The sequence below is a fragment of the Dermacentor variabilis genome, chromosome 3, assembly GCF_050947875.1.
Source record: "Dermacentor variabilis isolate Ectoservices chromosome 3, ASM5094787v1, whole genome shotgun sequence".
NCBI lineage: Eukaryota > Metazoa > Arthropoda > Arachnida > Ixodida > Ixodidae > Dermacentor > Dermacentor variabilis.
The window spans coordinates 225697605-225714045 of NC_134570.1; the positions used below are offsets into that span (position 1 = coordinate 225697605).

Below are 16441 nucleotides of genomic sequence, written 5' to 3' on the forward strand. Positions count from 1 at the left end.
CGTGACCTTCTCACGTTGCCTCTTTCTTGTACCGTTCTTCTCCCCTGTATGAGAACTGTGATCAAAGAATAGTAAAGGTGTTAATCAATCGTTTCGCGAATAGCTCGGTTCTACTCATTCTCCACCTCTTCTCCCTGCCCCCACTCAACCATTCTACCTCTTTTCAGGACTTGCATGTTAGGAGAATGGTAAGCACTGCAGTATCAGCAATGCTTATTACGGGGGTTCACGCATAATTACAACTGTCAAGAGGCTAATGTGACGACGCCCAGGGCGTTCCGAGGGCACTTTGCCCATGTGACGAGATTGAAAGGTCCAAACGAGTATTTTGCGCCACCTTTCCTCTTTTCTACGCTCCTTCAATGTATATGTATATGTACCCTCTGAACCTTCCTCTGACACGGTGAGCAAGACAGCAACAGCACCAGTGGGAAATTCGCAGGAAGAAGCAAATAAAGCTTCAGTTCAAAAAATTTGTCTTGATTTGTTGGCATACAGTGACGTGTCGTCATGGCGTCATCGCGTCCTTTGCGGGATTTCTAAGCTGCGAGAGCCAATTGGCCAACTTAATTGCCCACCAGACTTTCTGCCTCCAGGATCAACCTTGTCCTGTTGCCACAACGTGAATGGTCTATAGAGTTTGCTACAGACCTACAGGACTGTTTTTTTAGCCTGTTCATTATTTGCGCCTTCCACAGCTGTACTGTAGATTTACTTCCTTTTCACTACACTGCATTAATAAGTTAACACACTTTCGAATTATATTCTCTAATAATGTAGCATTCTTGTTATTATTGTCGTACGTAATCTACACAGAGTACTCAGGCATCCTCTAATGAAATGCTTCCAATTTTTGCCTGATTACGCCCGCCAGTTTGATGTTAGCAATATTCCTAGCAGTATATTGCTAGCATTATTTCTAGCGATATATTGATAGCAATATTAGCAATATCGCCGCCAGCATTTTCACCCGCTCCCGTAGGCGGCGGCTGCGAATGGCGCTCCGGAAGTTGAAGTAAATTACCGGCTTGCATGAATCTGACAGCGTGGTTCCTAATATATTCTTGGCTTCGATATGTTTGGCACGAGGCCCAAGACGGCACGCAGGCTTGTAACGCATTGTTATGTTTGCGTTCGCGTCTCTCTCTTAAAGGGATGCGCCCCATAGCATGCTGAATGGTGCATTCGTTGAGCGTATGTGAGACGAGAAACGCTGTTCTAAAATGTCTGTTCCCTAACTTGTGCAGTAAATCTGTCACGATCCACCCGGGCTCGTGAACGAGGGAGAGCTCGAGGCACCCTCTGTTAGAGAGACGCTCAGCAGCGTGGTGGTGATGAACGATGACTGACAACCGAGCAGCTGTGCTCGTCGGTGGTTATTTGTGCGCTGACCAATGTTGCCTACTGAGCCTAACAGGCCACTGGCGGGCCAACGAAAATTATGCCCGAGGGGGCGTCACGTGCATGTTATACCCCCTTACCACCTGTTTGTTTGTCGACAACAAAAAAACTTCGAAGTTCAATGTACGAGGCTCTGCCTCCATTCTAATCGGGTCGACGGTGCTTGCTACCTAAGCGAGTAACGGTCCGGTGGCCTCCGCCGTCGAGTACTCCGCCTGGCCACCGGTGTTTACGGGCCGGGCGTGGCAGCGCCGGGTGCTGCCTGAGCCAGCCTCGCTCCGTCCGAGGGGTCTGCAGGGTGGTGAGTGGTGAGTGGTGGCGGACTTGACACCGGCCCAACGGACGCCGCACCACTGGCAACGCTTGCCGCCTCCGAGGTGGGCAGTGCTCCGCTGAAAGCGACTGGTGTTGCCGCTAGTCCTCCTGAGGGCTGGAACTTCGAAGTGGCAGTCGAGGGTGCTCGCCAGGCCCCGACGCGAGGCCTATTATAGTAAGCGTGCCTGTGCCACGTGGCCCCATCTGTCATGCGGACGATCAGCGATCAGGCACTGGCAGGAGACACCACCTGTCTGTCGGACCAGGGTTAGCCAGGACGCAAGTTCCTGGCGAAAACGGGAGCTCCCGACTATGGCAAAGGCCTGGCAGAGCACCTTCGGTCAGCAGTCAGCTTCTGCTTCAGCTGCTTCAGGAGCGCTGTGGATCGGAAGTCCGGATGCAAGACGTCCAAGGGTGTCTTGACCATCCGTCCCAGCAGGAGGTCACAGGGGACACGGCCAGTGACATCGGGGGGCGTGGTCCGGTACTGAAACAGTATCCGGGCAATCTGCGTCCGGAAATCCCCAGTGTGGCTCTTCTTCAGCTTGTCCTTGATGGTTTGCACCAGCCTCTCGGCTGCACTGTTTGAAGCAGGGTGGTACAGAACTATCATCCAGCGGATTCCGTTCTTTGTCCGCCAGGCCACATACTCTCTGCTGACGAAAGCAGGACCATTGTCGGACACGATGACCTCCGGTAACCCTAGGGCGGCGAAGACCTTACGTAGAGCTGCAACTGTCGTGCCTGCTGATGAAGTGGTGACAGGTAGAACCTCCACGTACTTTGAAAAGGCGTCCACCACGACCAGGAAGTAATGGCCCTTGAAGGGCGCCCCAATATCCGCATGTAGGTGGGGCCAGGATCTCTGTGAGAACGGCCAGGGGGTGATTTCCACATGACGTGAGGTCCACAGGTGCTCCTGGCAGATTTGACAGCGCTACAGCATGTGAGCGATGTCCTGGTCCTGGCCAGGCCATTAAACATGGGACCGGGCCACCATCTTCGTCTTTTCCACGCCAGGATTACCCGCGTGCAGCAACTTCAAAACCCTGGACCACAGACTTTGTAGGATCACCACGCTGGAACATTACAGTAGGCAGCCCTGCTCCAAGCTCAGCTCGGCGACCTTATAGCTACAGGCCTGCTGAACCAATTCCTCCCCACGACACATGGCCTTGACCATCAGAGACAGGACTGGGTCCTGACTGGTCGCTTGCGATACCGCAGATCTGGAGAGCACCTCCGGGTAGGCGTGCTCGAGCATGAACACTTTAGCAGGTTCTGGAGCAGCATCAGGCACCTCTGGTAGAGGCAGGCGGCTCAGGGCATCAGCAGTTCCCAGGTCCTCTCCCGGACGGTAAACCAGCTGGTAACTGTAAGCCACCAGCCTCAAGGCCCAGAGTACCACTCGAGGTGATGCCTCCACGTGAACCTCCTTCTCAGGCCCCAGCAGCCCCAACAGTGTCTTGTGGTCCGTGACCGCCTCAAACTTCCCGCCCGACATATACTGGTGGAAGCTTTCGACTCCGAGCATGAGGGCCAAGCCTTTCTTGTCCAGCTGGCTGTAGCGTTGCTCTGCAGCATGAAGCCGACGAGAAGCAAACGACACAGGGCGTTCCTAGCCATCCTTGTCCCGGTGTGCGAAGACGGCTGCCACGCTGTACGGCGACGCATCTACGGTCAGTACCACAGGCTTGGCATGATCGAAGTGTACTAGCACTGGAGCCTTGGTAATCAGCTCGTTGCTACACTGGAAGGCCCGGTCCTGCTCCTTCTTCCAGACCCATTGCTGACCATCTCGAAGCAGAAGATGGAGCGGCTGTAGATGCTCCGACATGTTCGGCAGAAAACTACTGTAGAAGTTGATCAAGCTGAGGTAGCTCTGAAGTTCCTTCTTGTTCTGAGGCTTAGGCGCCTCGAGCACAGCATCGACTTTCCGGGGAGCCGGGGCTAGGCCAGCCTGGGAAATGACATGTCCCAAGCAGTGGCATGGCCAGAAATTTCGCTCGGGGGGGGGGGGGGGGCTCACTTTGCAGCTAGGCCTACTCCTTATAGAAATTGTCGAGGGATCAAATACATTAAACATTAATAAGAACTGCGTTGCCGTTGCCACAGATGCTGCAAACGAACTCTTGAACGCTACGCACTGTGAAGACAAGTAAAATAACTAATTTTTCCTAAAAGAAAGTACTCGTATGTCTCAAAAATTGTGCCCGAAATAACTGATATCAATGCTTCCATGTTTTCTTTATGTTTAATAATTAAAGAAAGTATCACACGAACTTTACAACTATACCGGTTTGAAACCGGCAAAGCGGTGCATGCCGCTGATATGAAACATATATAGACCATGAAATGAACAAGTGAGGACAAATATTTTTATAAAACTTCCTTAGCCTCCCTGCCTTTCTCTCATTTACATCTCTCTCTCTCTCTGTGTGTGTGTGTTTGCCATTCACGAACCTTGTTTACATTTTTGTACATAAGCAACGACCAGGGAAACATTTCAATAACGCTGTCCTTCGCTAGAATGTATTGCGCAGGGGCAGCTGTCATCGGTCGTGTATTGTAACGAATCGCTCCGAAGTTATAGTCACAAAAGAGAGCGCATATATAAGGCAGGAGTTCTGCAAAATATGCAAGGGCGAGTCAAATGAAAGTGAGCCAATGCGAATATATCACAAACCGGATATTTTATTTAAAAGTAGTCTCCATGAGGATTTATACATTTGTCCCACTGATTAACAAGTCGCGCGATTACCGTCTCATAAAACGCCTTGGGTTTCTGTTTCAAAAAGTCTGTAATTGACTCTTTCACGTCATCGTATGACATGAATCTAGTTTTCCTGAGCTGTGTTTTTCGAATGTTCCAAAGTTTGGAAGTCGCAAGGCGACAGCTCTGGGCTGTATGGCGGATGTTGCAGCGTTTCCCTCTTGAACTTTGTCAGTTTTGTATTAACTACATGGGTGACATGGGGACGGGTATTGTCGTGGAGCGAGATGACCCCATTCCTCAATTTTCCACGTCGTTTGATCTTGATTGCGACACGCAGCCAATCCAAACTTTTGATAGTCTCTCCAGATTTAGCAAATTCAATCGTTAATGGCCCCTGGCAATAAAAAAAAGCCAACAACACCTTTCCGGCAGAAATGACGGCCTTTGTTTTTCTTGGGGGTAGTGAATTCAAATGTTTCTACTGTAGGGTATGCCGTCGGGCTTCAGGCTTGTAGTAGCGGCACCATGATTCGACCACGGTCACAATTGCAGACCAAAAATTATCACCCTCATCGTGATACCGGGGTAGATATAGATAGATAGATATATATTTTATTTCCAGAAATGCAAGTGTTCTGGTGGATACCAAAGGCTAAAAGATGTTGGAAAAACAACTTGACTGGGCCGATGGGCCGTTACAAGGAATACATGGTGGTTGCATCAAAAATCATAACATTGTTAGACACTGACCATAAATTACTTACATAAATGCACAATAACAAGACCGAAAATAATATAGAGACTAAGAGAAAAAAACATTTCATACATAAGAAAAAATTAAGTATGTGTGCAAGGGTTATCAAAAAGCTCACACAATTCGCTATGACAGACTAAAGAAAACATATCCGATATAACAAAAGATAGAAATATATGTGTATGGGTTACAAAATCAGTAACACAATTGGCTCTGAAAAACGATAAACAATCATTGACCACATATTTACGAAATGCATTCGAAGATCCTTGTATGAAAAAGTCTGTGTATCTTAATATTTATTTAAAATATATGGAAGGTTGTGCTGTAATTACTGTAGGCTATATGTATTACGAAGCCTCGGAACCCTCCCCCCCCCCCCCCCCGATACAACGTGTCACTATTTCTCGCATTGGAAGAATTGCATTTTGGTGTTAAAGATGCACTAGACACTAGGAAATTTTTGATGGCAGTATTTGAGAAGTAAAATGAATTTCGAAGGCGCAAAGTGTAGAAATATTCTATTTTTATAATTTTATGCCTCATGAACGATGAGTCAAGGCAGCGCCGAACCCATCCGTCTTCTGGTGGTGATTCAAAATCTTGGGCATCCATTGCGCACTCAAGATCCGATAACCGAGATGTTCATGAATTATGGTGTGACGCCAATCGCGACTGATGTTCACATGCCCTGCCAATTCATCAATGCTTATCCTCCATTCTTGCCTAATTAGCCTTTGCAGTTGAGTTGGGGGTGATTGCACGGTGGCTTTGGCCCGGTCTTGGATCGTCTTTGCAACTTTCAAGTCTTCCTTTGAACTGTTTGCTCCAACGCTTCACAGTGGCCAATGAAATGGAATGTTCAACCTACACGTCAGCCATACGGCGACTAATTTCTTTTCTGGAAGCATCTTCATCTGGTCAAAAACCTTACGACACCACGCAGTTCAACTTTTGTAGTGTCCATTATGTCACGCAACCATGTTCAACCCAGTGTATGAGAGCATTAAAGCACCTTGATCCTCACACCTGCGTGTCCCTTTGTATATGAGGGATGCCTCTGTGCCACACGCATGCCTTGCAGATAATGAACCGATCCATTATTGCGCAGGTTGGGTTCGCTCACTTTCATTTGACTCGCCTTCGTACATTAGAAATGTGAAGATACAATGGCATGTACAAATGCGAAGATACAGGTTTATAAAGGAATAAAAAGTGTCATTCGAAACAAATTTCACTGCGCATATACACATAACCTCGCATCAAGATATTTAAATAGACGTATAAGTCTCCAATCAATCTACGTATCTAAGAAAAAGCCCTATATATGATGCGTCAAACAAGGCAAATAAACATGTGGCGCAACCACAGATTCACAGATCACAGCCCCCCCTCCTCCGTCCGCTCCCCCTGATGTATCACGCGCGACAGAAGGCGGCGCACTTCCTCCCCGCTTTTCTCCCTTGCGCACACGAGACTGTACCACGATCGTCAGCTCACCACTTCCGACCCACTCCCCCCCCCCTTAGGCTTTCACTCGCGCATGCAGCATGCGGCGCGTGGTCAAAACGTTATCGCCCTTGTAGTTTATAACGAAAATGAAGGCAACGGCGATGGCAGGAATGCCTCCGGAGCGCCCATATAATTGCTACCGCAATAACATAATAAGAGTATGCGGCAACTGAAGCATCCCGCGGCCCATTACTTTCCGCAAAAGAACAAGCAAAAAAATCGAACTTTCACCGTCCGACAATTAGCTGCGCCCCTACAATGTCTTTTTCTTTTGTGGGGCGGGGGGCACCGCAGTGAAATAACGGAAACGAAAGCATGTTGGCTACAATCGAACGGCTACTTGGGGCACCTAGTATGGCTACCGAAGGAATATCGAAGAAAATGTGAGACGCTTGGTCCTGAGAGAACCATACGCATGCTTCTCAGTATTATACAGCGGCGAGACAAAATTTTCCGGAGAAGTTGCACTCAAGCGAACGCGTTGCAATCCATCGAGTCTCCGCAGTGATGGCGGCGAGCGGCCATGCATTGTTTCTACTTTCTCGTCTGCTAGCCAGAAAGCGTCAGAAACTCTGCGAGGCGAAAATACACACGTCAAGACGAAAGCGAATGCGCATCGATATGCGCCACGCGGTGGTCAATTCAGCATGAGAAAAATGCATGCGCTCGGACTGGTTCGGCAACCCGCGGCTAGGGAGAAAAAAAAGGAGAGCCTCAATGTGTCCTTGCGAATAAAAGTCCCAATAGAAAAATAAGTAAGAACGTAGTTACCTTTGCTTGCTTAAGTGTCTTGACATGGATGCTTTGGCGCATGGATGGTCATGGATGGTATAGATGGCGCATGGACATGGATGCTTTGACATGACGGCACAAATGAGCCACCACAACCCTTCGTCGCATCGCACCTCGCTGCGTGCTTTGTCAAGTTGTCTGACAGTGCCGTGATTTCGCATGTCTCGTTGTATGGTCCGGTGTACGACTTTAGAAAAGTCAATGCACCTTTCGCGTCAGATGTGTAGAACAATATTAAACCACCAAAGTTCCCGAATTGAAAATCCAAAGCACGACTTTGGAAAGGTCAATACGCCTTTCCCATAAAAAGTTTAATAGAACTTTATACACATAAAGTTTAAGAATTGAAATCCAAGCGCTCGCTAGGATCCGCAGCTTCAGCGAGATACCTCAACGAGCCCGCCCGCCACGCCTTTCGAACTTTGTGCCCGGATGGAGCTCCTTGCGCTACGATATGTGACTCCCAGTGCATGGGCGTTGCCGCGAAATGCAGCCCGATTTCGCAATTTTCACGCTAAAATGTTTTTTCGAGCGTGAAAAGGACATTCGAGACAAAATCGAGCATGGTCTCCGGCATTGGGGGTTCTTTTGGTCAGCGGCGCGTGAGAGCACGAAAAAATTTCGGGGGGGGGGCTGAAGCCCCATAAGACCCCCCCCCCCCCCTTGGCTACGCCGCTGATTCCTAGTACGCAACCCGAGGGGCCACGAAAATGCATTTTTCCAGCTTGAGCTTGAGGCGGGCGTTCTGCAGTCGGGCCAGGACGTTGCGTAGGTTTTGCATGTGGTCCCCGTTGTCGCTGGCAGTAACCAGGATGTCATCCAAGTGCACCGCCACGTGCCTGATGCCCCTGAAGAGGCTGTCCATCTCCCTCTGTGATATGGCTGAGGCTGATGCCACGCCAAACAGTAAGCGCGTGTAATGGAAAAACCCCAAAGTTGTCGATATTGTGACATACTTCCCGGAGGCATCCTTGAGCACCAGCTGTTGGTAAGCACCTCTGAGTTCGAGCTTGGTGAACTTCTGTCCACCTGACAACGCTGACCAGAGATCTTCAATCCGGAGCAACGGGTACTTCTCGACGGTGGCGACGAGGGTCGATGTGCGTATGTTGCGCAGCAGAGTAGTTGTCAGACGCGCATGTTATCGGGTTAAGTTCTACCTATCGCGAAAGTGGTACCGCGGTATCGGACAGGGAGTCATACCTGTAAGTAGTGTTATCTACTCCCAGTTCGTCGAGGGTTAACTTCAACGGCACGCCCCTGGTTTTTGCGAAGGCAATGAGCTTCCGTCGGGCGATGCGCGTTTGGAAGGAAAAGTGTTCGCGAACGGCGAATTCCGTGCCTTTGAATTTGTAGCCGTTTTCTATTATGCTTTGCTTATGCTTAAAAAATGAAAATTTTGCAATTATTGGCCTGTTCGTCTCTCTGTTGAACTGGCCAAGGTGGTGTGCGCGTTCTTTTCGGATGGGTTTGATGGCGATGCACTCTGAAAGAAGTTGCACCCTTTGGGGTGTATATTTGCCACACAACAATAATCGTCATCTGTCTTGTCCGCATTTCCTTTCTTGAACGCGGCGAGCCCGGTACTTCCCAGTAACGAACGGCATGCACGTTATCAGCATGACACAGCATTTCCCGACAATAAAGTAACGAGCGCAGCGTTTGTAAGAAAGGAAATGCGGGCAAGACAGATGACGATTATTATAGTGTGGCAAATATACACTCCAGAGGGTGTAAACTTTTCTTAGAGCGTGCCATAGTGTTCACTGCACTAGTTGATAACTTTTGAATCAGATGATGACCATGATTCGTTTCGTTCATCAGGGATGCCAAAGAAGAGTAAATTACACCACCGAAGTCTAATTTCGGCATCCTCACAACGCATCCCTATTGTTCTAAGCTGCCTCGAGATAGCATGGAATTTTTCAGGAGACTCCGATGACGAGCTATTGACAATACATTTAATCGATTCGAGATCGCCCTCAATCGTCTGAAGCCTAACGGATAACTGCTTCTGTTAAACGTCGACAGATGCCTGCAAACTTTTAAGGGCTCGCAGGTCATTTCAAATTTCATCGTGACCGGTTTCGATACGTCGCAACGATTCCAAAATGATATCTAGGTCACGGGGCCAGGATTTGATTCGACGTCTCCAGAAAGAAGTAAGCGTACCCGACATATGAACAAGCACAAGTTCTTAAAGCGTTTGATAGCAAGTGGCATCTCGCTGGGGCAGGACACCACAAAAAGACAGTGATTGCTGCTCTTCAAGCAAGAACTTCAGGTAACTAACTTCAGGTAACTTCAGGTAACTAATTCAGGTAACTAACCTGGAACACAAGCATTGGTGAACGCTCCGTGTCTAAAACGGTGTCGTTCCCCAGCGGGGCGCCTTCAAATGATGGCCTACAAGCTGCGTATCCCGTGCTGATAGTGGCGACGTGTCACCTTGATACTCCTGGTTGCCAGCAGCAGGCAGGAATGAATCTGAACTTTGGCGATGGCGGTCATTCCAAGGAGCGATAGGTTGCTGGAACGCTGACTGCTTCCTGAGTAGCACATGATGCGGTAGACAAGGGCAAAGCAGCAGAAGAAGGCGCACCTGGAACAGTGGCATTGGTGAACGCTCCATGTCTAAAACGATGTCGTGCCCCCATTTTTGTGGTTTAAAAATGCAAGCACAAATAAACTCCAAGTCTGAGTTAGTTACAACCACATGCGATACGAGATTATTGATTACAGCAATAAGCACGCCACCACCATGCTTGTCACAGCGATCACAGCGATATATAGCGTACTTTTTTTCCGTTCAATTGAATGTGTAAAGAGGTGTGACAGGAAAACTGAAGGGTAAACTTCCGTGTTCTTCACAAACTTTGCATTACTTTCATCATCACCACATGAAGACGAAAGCTTTAGTTTCTCAATTAATTTAGCCATTCCAGCAAAATCGACTACAATTGCATCCATGGGAAAGAAATAGGTGAATACGCAGCTGCGGCGTGACATCGGCAGTTGACTTTGTAAACACACTCGCGAAGACGTCATTCAAGACAGCACAACATTCCTCATTGCGCAGCACGTGTCGAGCAGAGTTAACAAGAGAAATAACGCGACTTCTTGTAGGGTTAACAAAGTTCCCGAACTTGGAAGGGTAGGTGGAAAGAAGGGAGTGCTGCTCTCCAAAAAAAAAAAAAAATCCTTTGCTTGCTTGAAACAATGCGATAGGAGCACAGACTATCACGATATACACGCCAGCGAGCAAGACTGTTTGTAGACTTCGCTAAACGAAAATGACGCTTTTTTTGGGCCGTAGCCTCATTAATTTTGTGTTAAACCAAGGTTCCCATTGATTACCTGAAATATTTTGTAATGGTATGTGTCCGTTAACGAGACTTGCGACTTTATATTGAAAGGAAATCCAGTTCTCTTCCACTGTACAATCGAAAAATGTTGGAATGCAGCCATCCAAGAATACTGCAAGCTCCTTATTAATTGAGACATAATCTCAATTTTTTTAATTTCTAAACGTTTTTGTTGGCGAAGGCTGACGCCTGTTGCACGTTGTTATAACGAAACGAATAAGGCTGTGGTCACTTATACCAGGTATGTATGAAATCGAGTGTACAAGTCCAGGTGCTGTTGTAAAATGAGATCAAGACAATTAGCCGATGTAGGACGAATTCTAGTAGGCTGGGAAACGATCTGAGTGAAGTTAAAGTCTAAGCACATGGCAGCAAAAGACGAAACGCCAGATAATGTTTGAGATACAGCCGGTACAGGTCTAGTGCGGTTAAATTTAGAGATATTGAAGTCACCCAAGAGAAATAATGGAGGGCGCGGGAACTGTGGGACCAGATAATTAAGCACGTCATGTAATTTTTCACAGAAATCTTAAGCAGCATTTGGTGGGCGGGAGCATGCACAAAAAATAACTTCGTTGTGGTTTAAAGAAATGCAAGCACAAATGAACTCCAAGTCTGAGACATTTACAATCATATGCGATACAAGATTATCGGTTACAGCAATAAGCACGCCACCACCATGCTTGTCACAGTAATCGCAGCAATAAATAGCGTACTTTCTTCACATTCAAATAGCTGAGAGCTGTCAATTCTTGACGACAACGAGGTTTCAGTAAGTAGAACTACATCGGCGGAGCAGGCGTCCAAGACTGATGACAGTGCCTCACGTTTATTGACGATGTTGCTAATATTGGTAAATAAAAAAAAGATTCATCACGGTGAGTATAGCGGGACTTTTAGTCAGAAAACAAATGAGTGTCAGAAGCCGACATCGATGCAGGTGATGCATCTGTCAAAACGGAAGCACTGTTACCAGATTCAAGGACACAAACGTGGTCGGTAGCTGAACAGTAAACCCAGCACTTTACCCGGTGTTGAGCTTAATGTACCGGATTGAAAATGGCTTTCCAGAAGATTTGCCATATTCAAACAACTTTTTACTCATATCTAATGTCTCGTCGTTCGTGTTCGTCTTCTTAGACGTGCCGCGGTGGGTCTAACCATGTTGCTCCTCGTCCAGCGTCGGCTGATCGGCGCGCGGCCAACACGCACTTGTTCGCGTCTCGTCCGAGTGATGTGTATGCTCCGTAGTCGACTTGAAGGGTTAGCCCCAACACGCCGATGGCGCTCTAAGGCATCGTCGCTAACCCTAATTCGTAACTTGAGGCAGAGTTGCAGGTGAAATAGACACTCTTGTAGTTCGAACGACAGTCCGGAGCAGCACTTGGACGCAAAACTAGCGCCCATTATTCCCGCGACGAGTACACTCCAGGCTGCAGGCGCCAGGCCGACTCCGTGAGAGCCATTGCTCCTAGATGGCACCGCCGTCCCGCAACCGAGTAAAGGCTTTTCCTACAGCAGTCTTTGAATATAAGGAACTGCTAGACTTTATGTAGCAGGATTTAAGACAGACGCGGCAAAAAATTGTCGGATTGAAAAGAGTAAGTGGTGGAACAAGGAAACAAAGCCAGCTATAGAAGAGCGTAAGCAGCCGTTTAGAAATTATTGAGAAGTAAAAAAGTTGGGTAACACGAAGAGAAGGTGCTCCTTAACTGCAGCAAATACTGAGCAGCAAAAAAAAAGGGGTGGCGAGTGAGCTCGTGCGAGAGAAAAGTGCGCAAGTTGAGTGCATAGCACTCGCAAAGGGACAAAGAGTCCCCAAAAGAATCTGGAACCATATGGACACGTGAACTTGTTTATCTTTTACCCGTGAGCGTTTTCACCGTCTAACAAATGTTATCACTAAGCGCAGGGCGCGCCTGAGTGTAGCGCAAGTTTCTGAAATGCTATCGATGCTTGTATCCGCTGTCTGTTGTCGCCGAAACTTGTGTAATCTCATTGCATGTGTACGCGACGCGAATGATGTAGAACTTTTTGGAAGACACGCGGGGACTCTGGAACGTTCGCTGGCTCATGTATGAAAGGCGACACGCTTTCCACGCTGATCAGATTTTCGGCGATTGTCGACTGCGTTTGCCGCTGTCGTTCTTCCTTGAGTGTGTCCTATTTTTGAGGGCACAGGTTCGCCCCAAGAAACCGGTAGTTTCATTACTCACAGCTTCGCTGCTATCTTCACCGTCACTACCACGTGACGTCTGATGTAGGTGCTTGGTAATGAAACTAGCTGTTTGTTGGCCGAACCTGGGCCTCCTCCAAATTGGGTACCTGTGCAGGGGACCTGTTCAGAAGCTGCTTCCTGCAGACATTTACAAGCGTCGTACGCCGAAAACGAGCCCTAGCTCTACTAGAAACCCGAGTGCAACTGCCTAATGAGACGATCGTGATCACAAGCAGAAGAAGAGCCGCCTATTCCGCCATGTCGACCCGGAAATGTGTGAGAAGAAAGCCCGCCTACTCATGCGTGGTGTGGAGGAACTTTTCTCTGGAACGATACGAAGCCCACCGAAGACCATCGACACGTTTTGTCGCGAGGCCACCAGCATCGAGAAGAGACTCGAAATGCGGACCCAGTGATTCAACCGCCGCACGAACTCTACAATCTACACCGGAGTTCAATCAATACCCACCGACGATCTCGGCGAGAATATCAGAGCGGTCGTATGTGAAGAGCTGCAGAAGTTGTACTCGAGGTTGCAGCATCAAGCGGCCTCAATCGCCAAAGAGCTTTAGCGATTCCTTGGAGTTCCTGAGGTGCAACCACTATCACGGCAGCCCCAGCCGGAAGCGATGACCTACGCCGCCGTCGCCCGCCGTCAAGGCCTTCTGCGCGACCGCCCCAGGGCCCTTTAACGCCACAATTCCGTCGTCCACCGCGGCCGCCGCCAGCACGGTCCTCCGTCGCCCAGCGCAGCTACGCGAGGAAGGCGAACATTTGGCGCGCCCCCAACCATCACCCGCTCTGCTACCATTGCAGGGAAGCGGGCTATGCGTACGGCCGCTGCCCATACCGCGACTTGGGAATGCGAGGATTCACCGTGAACGCACCGTAAACGCACCGCGCCCTCGGAAAGGTGAACACCCTCGTGACATCGGCGATTACCTCGTCACTGCTCAGTGGAGCCCTCGACGACAGTCCCGTTCGCCGTCACCAGGCCGCAGCCCGTCGCCGCCGCGCCGTCCATACACTGGCCCAGCCTGGGACCGTTCCATCAGCCCATATCTGGAAAACTAAAAGCACCAACCAATGGAGGTGCGGCTGGTGTTCATCGAACTGACGAAGATCTTCCGCCGCCGACGAAGACACCAAAAAGGCTATTGCTATGACATATCAACAATACACCGCTATCCCGACGATGCCTAGAAGCAAAGAATACGCAGACAAAGAAGACCTGACTACACGACGCTCCAGCCACAGGTCAACACCACCCAGTCGTGACCCGACGCCAAGACCAAACTGCAACTCACGACAAAGAACCAGCGACCTCGACGTGCTGCCCGACGGCCACGCAGTCACCGCCTTAGTAGACACAAGAGCCTAGTAATCCGTCATGAGTGGACCCATCGCTGCCCAGTTAAAGAAAGCAAGGCTGCATGGAAAGGCCCTTAAATTCGAACCGCGGGAGGACACCTCATAACGCCGAATGGAATCTGCACTTCAGGAAGTACTGTTCATGACCCGACTTAACGTGCCACCTTCGTTATCCTTTAACAGTGTTCACGAGACGTCATTCTCGGCAAGGACTTCCTGAACCAACACGGCGCAATCATCGACCTGAAGTCGAAGTCGATAACGCTGTTGGAAGACCAAGCGATACCGCCGCAGAGTTCTCGTAGTCAACCCGCCTTTAGGGTGCTCGAATATCAAGTGAGCATCCTGTCTCGCTCCAGCATTCTTATTTCTGTCGGCACCAAAACACCCGCTGACGTAGAAGGCGTCATCGAGGGCGACCAACGTCTACTGCTCGGGTGTGAAATTTGCGTCGCAAGAGGGATCGCTCGACTCCACAGAGGGAAAGTGGAAATGATGCTAACATACTTCAGCTAGGAGTTCAAGCACGTTAACAAGGGCACGAACGACATTCGCATATATCGAGGAAATTGTGCTAACCTGCAATGCATTTGTCCTCTCGGATTCGGCCGCATCTACCTCTCGACGACCATAATTCCCGAACTAGACTTCGACATTAATCCAAGTCTCCCCATGAGCAAAAGCTCGGAAGTCTGCGCCGAGGATAAGAAGACTGCTTTTCGACGTCATCGACGATTCGACAAACACCAGTCGCAAAGCATCGCATAACAACCGAAGAGCGCGCTCAACCACTCCGCCAGAGCCCTTACAGAGTCTGGACTCGAGAACGTGAAGCTATTCGGCAACAAGTCAGCGAAATGAGGCGCGATGAAACCATTCAGTCTTCGAAAAGGCCGTGGGCCTCTCCTGTAGTCTTGGTGAAGAAATAGGACGGAACCCTATATTTCTGCGTCGATTATCGTCGACTGAAGAAGATCACCGAAGAAGGACGTATACCCCATCTCATGGATACACGACGCATTGGATCTGCTCTGCAACCGCAAATACTTATCGTCTATCCACCTCAAGTCTGGCTACTGGCAAATACAAGTCGACGAAAGAGATGAAAAAAAAACACCTTCATCACGCCAGTTGGCCTCTATAAGTTCAAGGTTATGCCATTCAGACTCTGCTTGGAGCCCTCCCCGTTTCAGCCCGTGATGGACATGGTTTTAGCAGGATTGAAGTGGCACACCTGTCTTGTTTACTTGGATGACTTTGTCGTCCACGCCGCAAATTTCGACGATCACCTTACGCAGCTTACGACAGTATTAGAGGCCAACAAGGCATCATGGCTCACTCTGAAGCTGGAAAAGTGCCGCTTCGCTTACGATGAGCTTCTGTTCCTAGGCCACGTCATCAGCAAATGTAGAGTACGCCCCGACCCGCAGAAGACAGCAACCATCGCAAAGTTCCCGCAGTCCGTCGGCAAGAAGGCAGTGCATAGATTCCTTGGCATGTGCGCCTACTACAGGCGCTTTGTCAATGACTTTTCACGCATCGCTGAGCCGCTGACAAATCTAACTAAATGTAACATCGAGTTCGAGTTGAAAACGCCGCAGCCCGACGCATTTCAGGAACTCAGAAGACGCATGCAGTCACCGCCGGTACTTGCGCACTTCGACGACGATGCCGATACCGAAATCCACACTGACGCCAGTAGCCTAGCCCTCGGTGCCGTTCTAGTCCGGAGGAGAAACGGAGTCGAACAGGTGATAGCTTACGCTAGCCGGTAGCTGTCAAAAGCAGAAGGCAATAATACTACGACTGAAAAGGATTGTCGCACCTGTGTTTGGGCTACAGCCAAATTCCGCCCTTACCTATGTGGCAGGCCATTCAAACCCGTCAGCGACCATCACGCCATATGTTGGCTAGTTAATTTAAAGGACCCTTCACGACGGCTCGTGCGGTGGAGCCTCAGAGTGCAAGAATATGACCCCACTGTAAACTACAAGTCC

At 49.2% G+C, this 16441-nt stretch overlaps 1 protein-coding gene across 1 annotated transcript in view; it reads left to right on the forward strand.

The window, feature by feature from the left end:
- The window catches only part of LOC142575041 (testis-specific serine/threonine-protein kinase 3-like), a 75758-nt gene that overhangs the window by 29754 nt on the left and 29563 nt on the right, over window positions 1-16441 (forward strand). The window contains exon 6 of the mRNA XM_075684007.1: window positions 15326-15352. Coding sequence (XP_075540122.1) covers window positions 15326-15352 — 27 coding nt within the window. The remainder of the gene's footprint in view (window positions 1-15325; window positions 15353-16441) is intronic.